The sequence below is a fragment of the Anolis carolinensis genome, unplaced genomic scaffold (genome assembly GCF_035594765.1).
Source record: "Anolis carolinensis isolate JA03-04 unplaced genomic scaffold, rAnoCar3.1.pri scaffold_8, whole genome shotgun sequence".
Classification (NCBI taxonomy): Eukaryota; Metazoa; Chordata; class Lepidosauria; order Squamata; family Dactyloidae; genus Anolis; species Anolis carolinensis.
The window spans coordinates 24,222,557-24,242,707 of record NW_026943819.1 but is presented as its reverse complement, the minus strand read 5'-3'; the positions used below and the strand labels follow the sequence as shown (position 1 = coordinate 24,242,707).

Sequence of the window (20,151 nt, the reverse complement as noted above, 5' to 3'; positions counted from 1 at the left end):
ACCAGGCGGCAGTGTCCCATTCAGCCGCAGGAGGGCAGCAGAGTGCAGTCTATATATTGATTTAATATAGGAAAATTAGGAAATTGGCACCAGGCGGAAGTGTCCCATTCAGCCACAGGAGGGCAGCAGAGTGCAGTCTATATATTGATTTAATATAGGAAAATTGGGCAATACTGTAGAGAAAGGAATTCCATCACCAAGGGAGGTTTTAAGGGAGGAATTTTTGTTCTCCAACCTTTCTAGCCTCAGAAGCCGCCAAGTTTTGCATTCGGTGAAACATCAATGTTGCCTCCGCAGCACATTAAAGCAGCAGTATGCGCCTTTAACGACTCCAAAGGAAGTCTCCTTCCCTTTCCTGCAGTACCCCATATTCATGTGCTACTTTACACTGTACTTTACAAAGCAGGAATTAATTTTAATTTAGCGTTTTCAAAAAATAAATAAATAGCTGAATTGCATGGTGACGTCATGCCGTAATTACTTTATTGCAGCTTTATTATTTAATAGAAAAATGAAGGGTTAATTTGTAATGAAGCATAAAGAGAGCAATGTGGGCTGACGTCTTTGCTCATTCTTCATCGGAGGTGTTTAAGAGGAAAGCACAGCAGTCTTTTGCGTTCTTTTGGTTCTGGAGGTTGAGCTGGATCTGTATTTGCCCATTGCTTGTTCTCCATCTCCGGGCACAGCTATGGACAGGGAAAAAAGTAACTCTGATTAGTGCTATGAAAAGTAATTTTTCTGGCAATGCAACTGAAGAGCAGCATGCCTTCCTCCAATTCCTTTACTACATTTCATTTCTTATCCATGACAAGAAATCTTTAATTATTGCAAAAGGAATTTAGTATTTGCAATTGTAACCAATGACACAGCCCACAAAAATATTATTTTTCTTGCTGCCTTGGATTTCATGGCTGTTCCTGGGGTCATTTGGGGATTAAGAAAAGTGCATTGGATGGACAACATCAGCTCTAGTTTCTTAGATATCTTATTTATGGTTTCTGGTACATGGCGTATGTTCTGTATCTCAAAAACTAGATCCGAGAGAAGGAAACTGGTGCCATTTTTGGAATCCGTGGATCAAATACACCCAGAAACAAGGCTAATATGTGAGGCACCAAAATGTGTGTTGGCCAGTGTTATTTGTTTGGTGTTTGCAATTAATTCCTTTGGCAATGCTTACATTTTCCCCGAACTACCTTTGACTATTTTACAAGGTGAGGCTTTGTTTATTATTTATTATTATTATTTGTCGATGTCCTTTTCAGGTTTGCACCTGGGCTGTGACTGCTTTATTTGAGGGCAAGATAATGCAGAGGGATGATCATTGCTGATCACGTGGATCAATGCCATCTTAGGCAACTAAAGCTAGATTGGAGCAAAATGAGCCAATATCCCAGAAAACCTACCAGTGGACCAGAGTATAAATGGCAACCACCATAAAGATAGCTATGGCATAGTGCCAGCAGAAGCACATGGTGACGAACATCATGTTGTCGTGGTCAGACTCATCCCAGGTTTTCCCTCCAAACGGTGGATACAGCACAAAGCCAATCTGGATGGAAGAGAAACATGTGTGATGTTCCATGCAAAAACAGAGGCATGTTGGGACTCTCAGAGTAAGCAGTCAGTTCTGGTTCCAAATAGTTGGGGTGGGAAAATATGATTAAACAACCCTCACACCCTTAGTAGATTCTAAGGCCACTTGGACTATTTTTTAAAATGAGCCATTGATGCCCAGGTGCTCCAAAGTCCAACGATAGCCCCAGATGTCCATCCCTGCCACCCCAGGAGCATTTGAATGTTTGCACAAAAGCTGTGCCTTCTGGCAACTTGCGTGGAGCCATTTGGCCACTTGGACCTCACTGGAGGCAACCCAGCCCCAAAGTAAAATAAAACCTACACTAGTTATTTTCCCAGTGAGTCTCAAAAGATTGTACTGTAGTTTTTATTGTCTTTTAATGCTAAATAGACTAATATGTTGAATACACACACAGTTATTTTGCTTTAAGTATTTACTTCTAAGTAAGAGAAGGCTCATGTTGCATATCTTTGAGGTCTGCTTAGTACAGGATCAGTGAACTTTTTATCACATGCCCTACTTTATTCTTAATAATTGTTTGATGTAGGCATGCGTTTTGCTGCACTTTCAGACACCTTTACAGGTGCTGAATCTTTAAAATAAAATCAGGGATACTAGGCAATAAGGGTTTAACAAGGTGAAAGCTGGTTTTAAGCACTTTATATGTTCTATATTTGTATATTGTTTTATTGTTATTGCATCATTGTTTTTAATTGCCGTATTTTTTATCGTACTGTACTGTTGTTTATTGGCACTGAATTTTGCCAAATTTGTAAGCCGCCTTGAGTCCCCTCAGGTGAGAAAGGCGGGATAGAAGTAATGTAAATAAATAAATAATAAATAAACAAGGCAATCCGAGGGTGGCCAACCTGCCAAAACCAGGTTCCTTGCACAAAGCAGAAGGTGGAGCGGAAGAGCTCCAGGATAACGTTATCTCGCAGGAAGACTTCCAACAGAATGCTGGCGCTTCCGGCAAAGATGGCAATCAGCAGCAGAGTGTGGATGTGACGGTCCAGCATTGGCCGGTTCTGGACGTGGAAGTAGAGAAGGACACCTGTGGAAACGAAACATCATTTTTAGAATGGCATCCATTCAAAAAAGAGGGTACCGAGTTCTAAGACATCACAAGGGCCATCTAGTCAAACCCCCAGCCAGGCAGGAAAACACCATCAAAGCACCCCCAGGAGATGGCCATCAAGCCAATGTTTAAAAGCCTCCAAAGAATGAGCCTCCACTGTACTCCAAGGCAGAGAGTTCCACTGCAGAACAGCTCTTCTTACAGTCAGGAAGTTTTCCCTAATGTTCAGGTGGACTCTTCAGAGCAGCAGAAAGCAAGATCTTCTCCTCCACAATGTGACATCCTTTCAAATATTTAAACATACAGTAGAGTCTCACTTATCCAACACTCGCTTATCCAACGTTCTGGATTATCCAACGCATTTTTGTAGTCAATGTTTTCAATATATCATGATATTTTGGTGCTAAATTCATAAATACAGTAATTACTACATAGCATTACTGCATATTGAACTACTTTTTCTGTCAAATTTGTTGTATAACATGATGTTTTGGTGCTTAATTTGTAAAAGCATAAACTAATTTGATGTTTAATAGGCTTTTCCTTAATGCCTCCTTATTATTCAACATATTCGCTTATCCAACATTCTGCCGGCCCGTTTAAGTTGGATAAGTGAGACTCTACTGTAGTTACCATGGGTTGCTTTGAGTCTTTCAGGCTGTATGGCAATGTTCCAGAAGCTTTCTCTCCTGACTTTTTGCCCACAACCTCTGAGGATGCTTTCCACAGATGTGGGCGAAACGTCAGGAGAGAAAACTTCTGGAACATTGCCATACAGCCTAAAAGACTCACAGCAACCCAGTGGTTCCGGCCATAAAAAGCTTTCAACAATACATATTTATCATGTATACTCTCAGGTTTCTTTTCTCCAAGCTAAATAGACCCCCTCCCTCAGTTGTTCCTTATAAGGATTGTGTTTACTTTTTGAACGAATTGTCTATTGTAACAGCCATAGGCCATGACATCAATTGTGTTTACTCATGTTCAGCTTGGCCTACTAAGACTCCTAGATCCCTTTCACACGGACTGTTTTGAAACCAGGTATCAACCATTTTTGCATTTAATGTTTGTTGCCTCAGTGTAGTCCTGTTCATTTTTCCCTGTTGAAATTCATTTTGTTAGTATGTGCCAATCAGCGCTCTAATCCGTGAAGGTTATTTTGGGCTCTGATCCAGTTTTCTGGGGTATTTATTTATTATTTATTTATTTACAGTATTTATATTCCGCCCTTCTTTCTCACCCCGAAGGGGACTCAGGGCGGATTACAATGAACACATATATGGCAAACATTCAATGCCAACAGACAAACAACATACATTAGACAGACTCAGAGGCATTTTTTTAAACATTTTTCCAGCTTCACGATTCCGGCCACAGGGGGAGCTGTTGCTTCACCATCCAGTAGTGGCTGTACTTCCTCATTCCTTTCCTCGTGTTTTGCTGGCAGTTTTATGGTGTTGTAAATTAGCCTCCCGCATAAAGCGTCCCTAAATTTCCCTAATTGACAGGTGCAACTGTCTTTCGGGGCTGCATAGGTCAACAGCAAGCCGGGGCTATTAATGGTCGGAGGCTTAACCCGACCCGGGCTTCGAACTCATGACCTCTCGGTCAGTAGTGATTTATAGCAGCTGGTTACTAGCCAGCTGTGCCACAGCCCGGCCCCGGGTATTAGCTCTCCCTCCCAGTTTGATGTCATCTGCAAATGTAATCACTGATTACTAATTACTAATCAGCCTGTCTTCTATTCCATCACCCAAGTCATTGATAAAGCAGTTGACTAGTATTGGGCCCAGGACCGAACCCCGTGGCACCCCAATGGTCACCTTCCCTGTAGGATGAAGAAGAGGAGCCATTGGTAAGCAATGCATCCTTTGGGTTTGGCCAGTTAACCCATTCCCAGTCTACTTACCAGCAGCATTGCCTGATCCTCTGCTGGCTTCAGTTCTAAAACTTTTGCTACTGGAAACAAGCATTCCCAGATTGTCCTCTTGGAAAGAGAAGTAGAACAATCAAGGAGTAAAAGAGGAGATAGCTACACAATGTCTAGGAGCCATTCAAAATCACTGCAGTGGCACCAACCTTCGACAAAGGCGGCAATGGCCAGCATGAGCCGATCCAGCCCTAAAGGCAGTCTAGCTGGGCTATAGGTGAGGACATCGACGACCCCCGACAGGCCAAAGAACAGGTACATGGTGGAGTGTTGCCAGTTCATCAACTTCACCCAACCCCATGGCTCTCTGGTGTAGAGGTACAAGTGGGGACCGTCTGGAACAAACTGCTCGGCAAGGATCCCTACAGAAAAGAGAGAGGAAAAACATGAATGGATCTCTCCGAAAGGAAAATTTGTCCAAAGAGAGACCAAAATCAGAAGACTATTTGGGAATTGCAAAGGAGAGATTTCGTGGAGCACGTCTGCATTCAACTTTGGACGACTTCCAGAATCCACCATGTCGTTGCCAACTGGGAAGTTCTAAAAATACATTTCTCTGGGTAACGGGCGCTGTTTTGACTCCCTAATATTTCTCAACCACTGATAAATGGCAGAAAGGTTTCTATTTATCAGTGGTTGAGAAATATTAGGGAGTCAAAACAGCGCCCGTTACCCAGAGAAATGTATTTTTAGAATTTCCCAGTTGGCAACGACATGGTGGATTCTGGAAGTTGTCCAAAGTCGAATGCAGACGTGCACCACGAAATCTCTCCTTTGCAATTCCCAAATAGTCTTCTGGTTTTGGTCTCTCTTTGGACGAATTTTCCTCAACATCAGGAGAAGCGTAACTTTCATATTGTTTCAAAAAACAATGCAATGCTTGTCTGTTCATTTTTGATGTTTGCACATTGTATTTAGGGGCCCCTGGTGGCACAGTGTGTTAAAGCGCTGAGCAGCTGAACTTGTAGACCAAAAGGTCCCAGGTTCAAATCCCGGGAGCAGAATGAGTACCTGCTGTTAGCCCCAGCTCCTGCCAACCTAGTAGTTTGAAAACATGCCAATGTAAGAAGATCAATAGGTAGCGCTCTGGCGGGAAGGTAACGGTGCTCCATGCAGTCATGCCGGCCACATGACCTTGGAGATGTCTATGAACAACGCCGGCTCTTTGGCTTAGAAATGGAGATGAGCACTAACCCACAGAGTCGGTCACGACTGGACTTAACGTCAGGGGAAACCTTTACCTTTACCTTACATTGTATTTGGTGGATTGTCATGCTTTAGCTCACCTATCATCGCAAAGATGACTTTGACAGCTCCTTCAACAATCTCCAGACGATTGAAGCTACGATGTGCACGGCCCTTTTTTTTCAGTTTCATGCTGTGGTGTTTCAGTGCAAATTTCACTGGCCACCAAAGGCCAAAGAGTAAGAAGAAACTGCCTGGAAGTGCATGGCCCTTAAAGTTTGCCATTCAGATCAACCTTTGGAACCAACAAGGAAGAAATTGGAAACCCAATTCAGTATCTTGGTAATAGACTTCATAACGAAATGCTAAAAACAGTTGTGCAACTGATTGGGCACCAGACCTTCTGGCGATGTGACAGCCTCTCTTTATTGCTCGAGGTGGGTTACAATATAGCTAAAACACATACAGTCATCATAAACATTATAATATACACATATTAAATCAAATTCCTACATATATATTGCTATATTAAATTGCACAAATCAAAGATTAAAATATAGCGAGCACAAGACATGAATTTAAAACTCCATGATGGAAACCGGGCCCTAAAACAATACAATAAAGCTAAAGCTAGGAAAGAATGGGATTCTTCTCTAAGCTCCATCTCCACTGCCATATAATGCCATTTAATGCAGCTCCAAGAGTTTTGTTTTTGTTTTGGTGGATTCCAACAAGGCAGACACATACTGTATTTCTTTGATTCTAAGACACACCCCCCCCCATAAACATCTCTAAAAATGGAACATGTCATAGAATCAGGAATATATATAAACAAAGCTCTTTTTTCTTAGTGGTACTGAGCTTAGTGTGTGTCTTACAATTAATGGCATTTTACAACCTCATGACATTGAGAGGGGAACTCATGGTTAACCATTCTTTTCGCATAGACAATCGAACCTCTTACATCATCAGCAGTCCTGTTTCGAGTTCTGCCTCCCCATCACATTCACACGTGTAAACTTAAGAGCTGGTAATACATCCAATTTCATTCATCAGGAGGTCAGTATTACTTTTTTAAAAAATCATGAGAAACAATATCCGAAAGCCCTGCCCAAACCCCCTTACATTAAAGGAGACTGACACCAGACTAAATTCACATCTTTCCATGGGATCATATTGTTCTGCATCAAACCCCATAGGATACAAGAGACTGCTGATGGTTGAGCAATGAAACAGGACTGGAATCTTTCATGGTTCCCATCCCACCTGTTTTTCAGTTGGAAACATGGGAGTAAAGTGGGAGGTAGGAGCTTTGAACACAACTGCTGACCCGTGTTCAGAGTTCCCTCCTTTCAGGATGTTTCTGCCTCTTTTCAGCCCCGGAACATGTGATGAGTTCCATGCCTCTCAGTGTTTGAAAAGAGGCTGAAGTGTCCTATGAAGAGGAGTAAATTTCTCAAAGTGATGAGGTGGTTACAACAAAAGAAATACAGTATTGGACATTGGACAGTATTGGGGGCCGGGCTGTGGCGCAGCTGGCTAGTAACCAGCTGCTATAAATCACTACTGACTGAGAGGTTATGAGTTTGAAGCCCGGGTCGGCTTAAGCCTCCGACCATAAAAAAAAAAAAAAATAGCCCCGGCTTGCTGTTGACCTAGCAACCCCGAAAGACAGTTGCATCTGTCAAGTAGGGAAAATTTAGGTACGCTTTATGCGGGAGGCTAATTTAACTAATCTACAACACCATAAAACTGCTCACGAGGAAAAGAAGAGGAAGAACAGCCACCAATGGACGGTGAAGCAACAGCTCCCCCTGTGGCCAGAACCGTGAAGCTGGAAAGATGTTTAAAAAATGCCTCTGTGTCTGTCTAAAAACTGAATGTTGTTTGTCTGTTGGCATTGAATGTTTGCCATATATGTGTTCATTGTAATCCGCCCTGAGTCCCCTTCGGGGTGAGAAGGGCGGAATATAAATACTGTAAATAAATAAATTTCCTTGTATTACTTTGTTCTGATTGCCCACTTGGGCTTCTGTAAAGCAAGAGATTGGGGAGGTTGGGGTAGAGATTGGGGAGGTGAAATGCTGACTTGCAAACACCTGGGGAAAAGCTTTACCTTTACCTTAAACACCAGCTAATATATTTTTGAAGGCAACATCGCCTTTTCCAGGATGTTAATGCAAACAAGGGAGTTCTCCCCTTCCATAGTGAAAATGATGGAGGGACAACCAGATGACTTCCCACCAAAGCAGTCCAGCCTTCTCCCCATCCTTCACCTCTAGTTCCATCGCAATCCTTATTCAGGAATCAAACCACAGGTTTTTAAAAATGTTTTTCCTTCCCCAAAAGGAGCAAACTGGATGTTGTTGTTTTTTTTAAAATATATATATATCCTAGGCATCAAAAAGAGGTATGTATGTCAACAGAATTGGGATCCAGGTAAGGACACGTTATTTCACTTGTGAAAACTTAGCCTCCGTGATGAGGACAGTGGCACTTTCGCGAAAAGGGCAAGAGTAAGCATCGAATAATACCCCAAAACTTTGTGATGATGAGACTGTGGATATAAACTTTCTTGTTTTCCTTCCTGTTACATTAGGAATGTTAGGCTTTATTTGCATTTCCCATTAGTCTTATCTATGAACAAGAAAGGCAAAATATCATGGTCAAGTTGTTTTCGCTTCTCCTTCCTTCAGCTTCTCTGAATCAATGAATGGAGACAGAAAGAGGCCATCAAGATCAGACTTATTAAATCAGTGGGATTTATGTCAATGCTGACTTTACCAAATTCCAATTGATTCAACAAATCTTCTTCAAATGTTGTCTTATTCGATTTAGGGAGGAGAAAGAATGGGGACCCTTTCACACAACACAATTATGGTGCCATGATTCCCTTTGAACTGCCACGGCAACATCTTCTAGAATTGTGGGATTTCCAGTTCAAGGAAGGAGCATTTAGAGTCCTCTCCCAAAGTACCTCAACAAACTATAAATCCCAGGATTTATAAGCTGCAACTGTGGCAATTACAATGAAATTGTAGTGTCATACCTGTGAAGTAAGAAGATATAGAATGGGCTCCTGGATCGGATTTTCAGGGAAGGCGAGAAACCTAGTCCTTTTTAGGATGGATCTAGACTATCACATAATCCAGTTTGAAGCAGATAATCTGGATTATATGGCAGTGTAGATTGGGCCATAGTCAATTATCTTCAAATTGAGAGCATAAAAAAAACAATTTCTGCTGGCATGGTTCTGATTTGCTTGTATTTTTGAGTTATGCAAGAGTCCCCGTGGCGAAGTGTGTTAAAGCACTGAGCTGCTGAACTTGCGGACCAAAAGGTGTCAGGTTCAAATCCCGGGAGTGGAATGAGCACCCGCTGTTAGCCCCAGCTCCTGCCAACCTAGTAGTTCGAAAACATGCAAATGTGAGTAGATCAATAGGTACCGCTCTGGCGGGAAGGTAACGGCGCTCCATGCAGTCATTCCAGCCACATGACCTTGGAGGTGTCTATGGACAACGCCGGCTCTTCGGCTTAGAAATGGAGATGAGTACCAACCCCTAGAGTCGGTCAAGACTGGACTTAATATCAGGGGAAAACCTTACCTTAACTTGAGTTACCTTGAGTTACACAAACATGAGGCATCGCTCCAAGAACAGCGAACAAACAATTATAGTCCTGTTTTTGGCCTCAGGCACCTTTTCTCCTCCACTTACTTTCTCTTCTTGGCAGCTTCCTTGTAAGTAAAATGTTGGAAGTGCAGCAATACTAAGATGGCAACTCCCAAGCTAAAAGGGAGAAATGATCCTAAGAGAATTTGCAGAATAGAGCTTAAATTCTGAAATTTCTGCAAACAGAAGCCAGCCACCGCTGAGCAGAATATGTATCAAACCATGCAGAGAAACCAGCTTCAAATCCAATGCATGAATCAATAAACAGCATTTGCTCTGAATGCGTTTAGGTTTTGTTACCTTTTTTCAAAACCAAGGTCAGCAGTTTTGTTGTTTGTCATCAGTGGCTTCTGGCATTAGTTCAAAGGCTCATAAACATAATGTCCCTCTTCAAATATTACTAATACAGGTACACCATTTATTAGCTTCAGCCTCTCTTGGGGAACCCTGTTTTATAGTTAGAGCAAACTTTATTCCCAGCATCTCCCAGTTGTGTAACTGGAAGCATTTTCAGGATTTGCTGGCCAAAGGTGGAATGCTAAACATGGGAACTTATGAAAACAATTGCTACCAACAAGATTAACTTGAATATTTGAATAAGTGAAATTGCAGTTAATTAATCGGTAAGTGCATACTCAGTTGATACCGGGATACATATTTATAGTCTAGGCCCGTGATTGGTGGGCGCTGCAGCGATCCAGGGGGGCGGTGATGGCCACAGGTGCATTTGCAATATGCATTAATACATATATCTTTCTTTCTAATTGCTATTAAAATTAAAAAAAAAATCCAGGGGGCATTGAGTAATATTTAATGTTTAAATAATCTGCCATTCAATTATTTGCTTCTGATTGTATTGGTAGCTTTAATTACATATTGTAATGAATTATGTAGGCGTGCGCTTAAATTTTTGGCAACTAGATGTTGACGATGGATGATACAGTGTACTATGAATGCATTCGGCACCTCCTTTTTAAAATATGCAAGAAAACCCCTGTAGTGCCCTACCATCGCTGGAGCACCATCTGTGGCTACTGATAAGATATTACTCAGAGGTGTTTTTCTTTAAAAAGTAATCCAATGCATGAAATATTGATTCTCCTTAAGTAACAGTTTACAAATACAGTAGAGTCTCACTTATCCAACTCTCGCTTATCCAACGTTCTGGATTATCCAACACATTTTTGTAGTCAATGTTTTCAATACATCGTGATATTTTGGTGCTAAATTCGTAAATACAGTAATTACTACATAGCATTACTGCATATTGAACTACTTTTCTGTCAAATTTGTTGTATAACATGATGTTTTGGTGCTTCATTAGTAAAATCATAACCTAATTTGATGTTTAATAGGCTTTTCCTTAATGCCTCCTTATTATCCAACATTCTGCCGGCCCATTTATGTTGGATAAGTGAGACTCTACTGTATTTAGCAAATAATAATAATAATGAAAATGAGCATGCAAAGATACTGTGGGACTTCTGAATCCAGACTGACAAAGTTCTGGAACACAACACACCAGACATCACAGTTGTGGAAAAGAAAAAGGTTTGGATCATTGATGTTGCCATCCCAGGTGACAGTCGCATTGACGAAAAACAACAAGAAAAACTCAGCCGCTATCAGGACCTCAAGATTGAACTTCAAAGACTCCGGCAGAAACCAGTGCAGGTGGTCCCGGTGGTGATAGGCACACTGGGTGCCATGCCAAAAGATCTCAGCCGGCATTTGGAAACAATAGACATTGACAAAATTACGATCTGCCAACTGCAAAAGGCCACCCTGCTGGGATCTGCACGCATCATCTGAAAATACATCACACAGCCCTAGACACTTGGGAAGTGTTCGACTTGTGATTTTGTGATATGAAATCCAGCATATCTTGCTGTGTCATAATAAAATAATAATAATAATAATAATAATAATAATAATAATAATAATAATAATAATTGAAATCCAGCATATCTATCTTGTTTGCTGTGTTTGCTTGTTTGTTTACAATAAAAATAATAATAAAGAAAATAAACATGCCAAACTGCTTTGGGACTTCCAAATTCAGCACAATATTCCTGATCTCACGATTGTGGGGAAAAAACGAAGTATGGATTGTTGATATTGCAACCCCAGGCAACAGCAGAATTGACGAGAAGCAACTGGAAAAGCTGACACAATGTGAGGATTTAAAGATCAAACTGCAAATACTCTGGCACAAGCCAGTAAAAGTGGTCCTAGTGGTGATCAGCACAATGAATGCAGTGCTTAAAGACCTTGGCCAGCACTTAAAAACAATTGGTGCCGACAAAGTTACCATCTGTCAGCTACAAAAGGCCACCCTACATGCATTATTCGCCAATACAGTAGAGTCTCACTAATCCAAGCTAAACGGGCCGGCAGAAGCTTGGATAAGCGAATAACTTGGATAATAAGGAGGGATTAAGGAAAAGCCTATTAAACATCAAATTAGGTTATGATTTCACAAATTAAGCACCAAAACGTCATGTTATACAACAAATTTGACAGAAAAAGTAGTTCAATACGCAGTAATGTTATGTTGTAATTACTGTATTTACGAATTTAGCACCAAAATATCACAACATTGACTACAAAAACGGCTTGGATTATCCAGAGGCTTGGATAAGCGAGGCTTGGATTAGTGAGACTCTACTGTACCTCACATAGATACTCGGGAAGTGTCTGACGTGTGATCCAACACTACAGTCAGCATAATGATCTTGATGGCTGTGTATCTTGTTATCAATAATAATGATGATAATAATAAATAATAAATAAGTTTCAGTTAATCAGAGCACAAGCAACACAATAAGCAACACCAATGGGACAAGTCTGAAAAATTGATTAAATCTAAATACTGGCTCTTATTTTCCATGGATGATGGGAATCCACTGGCCAGCATCAAAGTGGTCTCTATACTTCTAGGGGAATGGTGCCCCTTCATACCTGTTCCAGGTTTCCAGGTGCGTTGCTTCCTTCTCTTAAGGAAGATAAGCTTTCTAGGACAATGACGACCCACAGTTTGCAGCTGCTGAGATGGGACTGGTCCTGAACTGACTTGGTCTTTGCAATTCCAAAAAATGTGGGTGGAGAACAGGAGGGGACTGCATAGCCAATGCCATTTAATTACTTTGACTCTCTTTTAATTTCTCAAAACTTATATAGTTGAAGGAAGAAAGCAATTCGATAATGATCATTATGGAAATAGCACATGAGGTGTCTCAATAGTGGAAGAACTGCATGAGCCAAGATCCTGCACTTTATTGCTCCATGCATATGTGATGGGATCTGACAGATTTGGCTGCGTTGGATCATTTCAGTAACGTGGATGAATGGACATGCCTCACCACTTTGCTGTCACTGTCCTTAATAGTAATCTAGGATTGCAATTGTGATCTTGCTAGCTTTCTAACATAACATTGGTCTAATGGAGGGGAGGGAAGCCTAGCAGGAGGGGATCATGGCAAAGGGGTTAAAATTGCACTGGTATCATGGAGGGAAGGAAGGTGTAGGAAAGACTTATCATGGCAAAGGGGTTTAAAATTCCCCGGCTTTCCCCACAAAATGGGATGAGGTCCATAGTCATCTTGGCTTCTGGAGATTGAAGTTTTCCCTGATTTTTTAAAAAAAATGTAATACAGAGTGGGTGGAGAAAAGGGTTCACTGTGTGATGGTTACGAATGTAGGCAACAAGGGGCGAAAACCTGAAGAGAGAAACACATGTGATGGTAAGACAGAACCTGAAAAAGGACAATTGGGGATATAACAGTATGATTCCCTTTGCTAAGGGGCCCCTGGTGCACAGTGCATTAAAGCGCTGAGCTGCTGAACTAATAATAATAATAATAATAATAATAATAATAATAATAATAATAATGGATCATTTGGGCCACACAGTTGTGCCTCTGTTTGTAGTCTGTCTGTGCAATTTTCTTACAGCAGCTGAGGATATGATCAATGGTTTTGTCAGCTTCCTTGCACAGTCTGCATTTTGGGTCATCAGCTGGTTTTTCGATCTTGGCCTTAATTGCATTTGTTCTGATGGCTTGCTCCTGGGCTGCAAGGATCAGGCCTTCTGTCTTCTTCTTCAGGGTCCCATTCGTGAGCCACAGCCAGGTCTTCTCCTTAAGTACCACCTCAAGTACCACCTGCCAGCAGCAAAGAACTGGTGGGATCACAAACCAGCAAAGGTCGTGGAAAATGAGCACGCAAAGATACTGTGGGACTTCCGAATCCAGACTGACAAAGTTCTGGAACACAACACACCAGACATCACAGTTGTGGAAAAGAACAAGGTTTGGATAATTGATGTTGCCATCCCAGGTGACAGTCGCATTGATGAAAAACAACAGGAAAAACTCAGCCGCTATCAGGACCTCAAGATTGAACTTCAAAGACTCTGGCAGAAACCAGTGCAGGTGGTCCCGGTGGTGATGGGCACACTGAGTGCCGTGCCAAAAGATCTCAGGAAACAATAGACATTGACAAAATTACGATCTGCCAACTGCAAAAGGCCACCCTGCTGGGATCTGCACGCATCATCCGAAAATACATCACACAGTCCTAGACACTTGGGAAGTGTTCGACTTATGATTTTGTGAAACAAAATCCAGCATAACTATCTTGTTTGCTGTGTCATACAACGTCGTTGTGTCAATAATAATAATAATAATAATAATAATAATAATAATAACAACAACAACTTTATTTTTATACCCCGCCCCATCTCCCCGAAGGGACTCGGGGCGGCTTACATGGGGCCTGGCCCAATAAAACAAACAAAAAACAGTAACAAAGCAATAAAACAATTATCCCAGTAAAAAACATCAACATCAATAAAAACAATCATTAAAATCAACAAGCAGGATACAGTATTAAAAACAGGAGACTAAGTCGTAGATCCCAGGCAAAGTGCAGAGTGTTACGAAATGGGGAAAGGAAATTTCCCAGTTGAATGGACAATAAAGTGCAGTATAAAATGGCAAGACAACAACAATGGGACTATTATGGAATGGACAGATAGATCAATCCAGCAACAACTAAACATCGAAGGCATTTTGGAACTTGTTCAAATCCCGGGAGCAGAATGAGCGCCCGCTGTTAGCCCCAGCTCCTGCCCACCTAGCAGTTCGAAAACATGCAAATGTGAGTAGATCAATAGGTACTGCTCCGGCAGGAAGGTAACGGCGCTCCATGTAGTCATGCCGGTCACATGACCTGGAGATGTCTATGGACAACGCCGGCTCTTCGGCTTAGAAATGGAGATGAGCACCAACCCCCAGAGTTGGTCACGACTGGACTTAACATCAGGGGAAACCTTTACCTTCCCTTCCCTTTGCTAAACAGATGGTCACCAATGCTTTTCAAGGTCCATGTGATGAGGTCCTCAATGAAGCCCATAAAATCAATGCAGGTTTTAAAAGTACAGTAGAGTCTCACTTATCCAACATAAACGGGCTTGCAGAATGTTGGATAAGTGAATATGTTGGATAATAAGGAGGCATTAAGGAAAAGCCTATTAAATATCAAATTAGGTTATGATTTTACAAATGAAGCACCAAAACATCATGTTAGACAACAAATTTGACAGAAAAAGTAGTTCAATACGCAGTAATGCTATGTAGTAATTACTGTATTTATGAATTTAGCACCAAAATATCACGATATATTGAAAACATTGACTACAAAAATGTGTTGGATAATCCAGAATGTTGGATAAGCGAGTGTTGGATAAGTGAAACTCTACTGTAGTTTTAAGTCAGTCTCACTTAGTGTTGGAAATAGCAAACTTCTTCATGGCTATATTAGTAATTTGTTAGTACAGTAGAGTCTCACTTATCCAACATAAATGGGCCAGCAGAACGTTGGATATCTGAAAATGTTGGATAATAAAGAGAGATTAAGGACAAGACTATTAAACGTCAAATTATGTTATGATTTTACAAATTAAGCATGAAAAACATCATGTTTTACAACATATCGACAGAAAAAGCAGTCCAAAACATGGTAACGTTATGTAGTAATTACAGTGTTCCCTCACTTATTGCGGGGGTTACGTTCCAGGACCACCCGCAATAAGTGAAAATTCGCAAAGTAGGGACACTATATTTATGTTAATATTTATACATCATTTTGGTAGTTATACACTATTTTAATTCTTTATCAACCAATCGTGTGTTGATAAATTGCCTCCTTCTCCTCCCGTTGCCGCTTGGGCTCCTTTTCTCTCCCTTTGGCTTCTCCTTCCTCCCTTCCTTAGGCTGTAAATTGTAATTTTTTATTATTAATAATATTCTTTTAGAGTTTATTGAAAAACCGCGAAACAGCACATCCGCGAAAAGTGAACCGCAAAGTAGTGAGGGAACACTGTACTGTATGCATTTTGCACCAAAACATCACAATGTATTGAAAACATGACTATAAAAACATTGGCTACTAACAAATTGACTACAAATAAAGATAGAATTTCATAAAATGAACTTACAGTAGCAACATTGTCGGAAATTAAATCCATAAAAAGTTCAATCCTTTCTGTCTAGAGAAACAGTTTTGGATTGGGGCAGGAGGCAAACTGGGTTGGATAATCCAGAATGTTGGATAAGTGGATGTTAGATAAGTGAGACTCTACTGTATATGATTCAGTTTGCTTACTGTATAATATATGTATGTTTTGGTATGCAGCTTTCCTTTTATTCTATGTTGTGGGAGGGGACCACGTAATCAGATCTGAGACTGCTTAGAGCTCAAACTCTATTTTAGAGGACAAACTCCATTAGATTCTCAGAATGTAAGATGTTGCTGTTATAAGAAAGATGCTCTGTGTTATCTGCACAAAGAAACTACTTCAAACCTTTCTGTAACTGGATTGAGAAGTTATGTACCTGTATGCTGAATACATGAAGGTTGTGAGTAAACCAGATATTTTACTTTTAACAAAGCCTACTTTATTTTTGTCTCTTGAGAGCATGATATAGAAACAAGATTTTTTTTATGGGAGAGTCAATGTTTTTGGGCACTGAAAACAACACTTCTGAAGAAGTGGTATATTTTGTGCATTGACACAATCTCTGTTCCTAACAGAGACAACTAGTTTATCAGTCTAACAACTGGAGCCTCCGGTGGCCTAGGGGATAAAAGCCTTGTGACTTGAAGGTTGGGTTGCTGACCTGAAGGCTGCCAGGTTCGAATCCCACCCGGGGAGAGCTCCCTCTATCAGCTCCAGCTCCATGCAGGGACATGAGAAAAGCCTCCCACAACGATGGAAAAACATCAAAAACATCTGGGCGTCCCCTGGGCAACGCCCTTGCAGACGGCCAATTCTCTCTCTCCAGAAGCAACTCCGGTTGCTCCTGACACGAAAAAAAAGTCTAACAACTGGAAACCAAATCGCCTTGCATAAGGACATGTGGTGGTTATATAAAGCCTAAGGAGAAGATTTCACTTAAACAAGTTTTTTGGTTCTTCTTTGGAAGATCATACGTTTACAAAAGGTTATGATTTTCAAATGGTTGTGAATCCCATTTTTCTCTAAAAGGTTGTGGAGATTCTGATCTTCCAAAACCTCGTTCCTCTTTTCTGTTGTTGTTGTTGTTGGTGGTGGTGTTGTTTTTGCTTATACAGAAAATAGTTAAGCAAAACACCTGAGAATGGCCTGTTCAATTGCACCATCTAGTGGTTTCAACACTTGTGGATTTGAGTGCTATTTCTATTTTACGTACTGCGATCTCATTTATATGAGGGTAATTTTGGAACAGCCATGGGCGGATACACAACACACACAGGCTGATGTGTTTTAACTCAAGGAAATCTGCTTCATGCAGCTGCACCTCAAGTTAATGTAACTCAGGAGAAAACCTGAATCCTGCACCAGCTGCATGCATAGTTGAGGCTTCCATGTGCAATGGGGATTTCCTGCTGAGCTTCAGGCCCTTGTGATGCACATTGGTTGCTCCTCTTATGGGACCACACTTCCTACATGGTGCCCTGATGTACCCCTGCATGTTCTAATGCCATTGCAGCTCTTAGGTCAAAAAGGATATTATGAAATTGCTAATAGTTCTATTCCAGAATACAATAGTCCACATATAAAAGTCTCATATTAATTTCTAGCCATTCTTTTTGAACAAACTCAGTAACTGTTATGGTTGAGCCTTATGGCTCTGATACTGGGAGACGAGGTCGTAAGACTCCTCGAGAGTCAGACTCTCTTGAGGAGCGTGAAAGGAAACGGCTCCGGGACTTATTTGCAGAACCAACAGACGAAGACTCCTTTGAGGGTTTTACCGAGGGAATGGAGGAAGAGATGGTTAGCTCAGAGGAGGATGACATGGAATGGACTCGTGTGAGGGAGGATTTGGGTGTCACCGGCAATGTTAGCATGGGAGGCGACTGGCGGGTTGCAGGATCGGACCCGTGGACGGGCTGGAGGGATGGAACGGGATCCACAGCTGGGGATGCTGTGGGGCGTAGTCAAAGGTGTTTTAGCTCTGATGAGGATGATGATGATGAGGCACCTGGAATTAGGGGAGCAGCTGATAGCGATGAGGAGTTATGAACTGGCATAAAATGGGGTCTAGAATCAATGGCTAATTGCGTTGGGCAAGGTAATCTGGACGAACGCTTGGGCTCTTGTTGGGGAACTTCCTGAAGACGGGTGTGATTCGTTTGCTGAATACGTAAGTTACCAAGGACACTGGGCATAGACGGCGGGAGGAACTGTGTGGGCTTTTTCTGTGCAACTTGTGTTTAATCTTGATAGCTTGGACCTCCGTCGTCTTTTTGACGGACATTAATTGCCTACTCTGGATTGACGCTGGACTGACTGACTGACTACGACCTCGGACTATCCCTTCTGTGGCTATCGGTGGAACTTGTGAACTAAAGACGTCTGTACCTGGCTTTCGACCTTGGACCGGATTGGGACCCTGCTGACCGCTGCTGCCCTGATTGATGTGTCTGGACCCGGAGTTCGCTCGTTGCACGGAGGAGTAACAACCTTAGTTACTCAATCGTAGCTTTTGAGTAGCAGAGAGGAATCTGCTGCCAGTTATTTGTGTTTCATTGAATCTTTGTTTACCAACTTTTGTTTGTTTAAATTGCCAGGCTGAAGTAAGCATTTTTGATTTAACCTGGATTAAACTCCTGTTTAATCCAGTTTATCTTTTGAACCGTTTTTAGTACTAGCGGAGTCTTTTTTGTATCTTTTCACATTGAAGGCAAGTGTTTGCCTAGTCCTTTGTTTCTTACGGGCGTTTTTTGTTCTGTAACTTTAATAAACTGTGTTGAACCTTATTTGGTGGCGTTCTGTCTGTGACAGTAACAGCAGACTTGTACAGTTAATATACAGTGCTCATTTTTGTTTTACCAGGGGTGCTCTCCGATATCCTTGCAGAACACATCTGGAGTGGTGCAGTTTGCAGTTTGCTTGCAGTGTGGTTCAGACACAACCCGGTCCTGGAACTGTTCAGAATGGCCATTACCCAGGTAAGTTCCGTTCTGTTCTGCTGTTGACGGTGTCAGTTGTTAAGGACTGAAGCACAAGAGTAACGGAGACTCTGTCTTGACTGAAGGCCTGGAAACCTGTGTAATATTTGAACTGTGTTACCTTGAATCTATATATATAAAAGAGTAATGGAATCACGGCACCGGACAAAACAATTAAACTAAATGCCCCACAACCTCGAAAATTGACAGCACAAACTCTCATCCACGCCTCTACATTCATACAACAAAAAGAAAGGAAAAATAAAGTCCTAGCCACAGCAATGCGTGGCTGGGCACAGCTAGTTGTGTTATAAATGAATTTCATGGTTACAATTTGCCAGAACTGCCACTAGGAAGCTGGAAGAGCAGGCTTGCATACACAGTTGAGTGGATCCATGAAGTGCAGGATCTGGGCTCGTAAAATTCCTTTTTTGCTCTTGCGATGCATCATACGCCATTTTTATGACTGTAATTAGCACATTATTTTCAATCCTTCAGTTCTGCCATGAACACCCAAATCTTTCAAGAGAGTCACAACAAGCAAATGACTAGGTAGCGCTTTCCCATACTCCACCCATATTTTTGGAACTCCTTTGAAGTCAGTTACTTCTCAAGAGTGGCAAACTTTGGGTCACCATTCATCTAGAAAGCACAAGGGACAGTTCACGGCTTGTTTGTCTTATGAGAAGGAAACAACTCACCTTGAAACCTTGAACAGGTAAGCAGGGAAACACATTTACATAATTATGTTTTCATACTATCTGCATTATTTTTGGTTGGACAACTGAGGCACATTCTGGGTTTATGGCTCTGTATATGTGACATGGGAGAGACAGATGACATTCCATGCTACTTGCTATGTTTCCCCATGTAACAGAACCCTATGGATCTATCTGTCCATTCCATAATAGTCCCATTGTTGTTGTCTTGCCATTTTATACCGCACTTTATTGTCCATTCAACTGTGAAATTTCCTTTCCCCATTTCGTAACACTCTGCACTTTGCCTGGGATCTACGACTTAGTCTCCTGTTTTTAACACTGTATCCTGCTTGTTGATCTTAATGATTGTTTTTATTGATGTTGATGTTTTTTACTGGGATAATTGTTTTATTGCTTTATTACTGTTATTTGTTTGTTTTATCGGGCCAGGCCTCATGTAAGCCGCCCCGAGTCCCTTCGGGGAGATGGGGCGGGGTATAAAAATAAAG

At 41.4% G+C, this 20,151-nt stretch overlaps 1 protein-coding gene across 2 annotated transcripts; it reads right to left on the bottom strand.

Moving 5' to 3' along the window:
* Nucleotides 1–453: 453 nt before the first annotated feature.
* On the bottom strand, nucleotides 454–13,939 carry LOC134293492 (transmembrane protein 45B-like). Of its 2 annotated transcripts, XM_062961193.1 has the most exons (6): nucleotides 12,405–13,939; nucleotides 5,874–6,067; nucleotides 4,737–4,949; nucleotides 2,449–2,633; nucleotides 1,407–1,552; nucleotides 454–686 (listed from the first exon to the last, which is right to left on the bottom strand). In XM_062961193.1, the coding sequence occupies exons 2-6, from the start codon at nucleotides 6,055–6,057 to the stop codon at nucleotides 569–571; spliced, it is 846 nt and encodes a 281-aa protein (XP_062817263.1). In that variant the 5' UTR covers nucleotides 6,058–6,067; nucleotides 12,405–13,939; the 3' UTR covers nucleotides 454–568. The 2 variants fall into 2 exon arrangements, with proteins under 2 accessions (XP_062817263.1, XP_062817262.1); XM_062961192.1 differs by lacking the exon at nucleotides 12,405–13,939 and having other exon boundaries at nucleotides 5,874–10,976.
* Nucleotides 13,940–20,151: the final 6,212 nt, after the last annotated feature.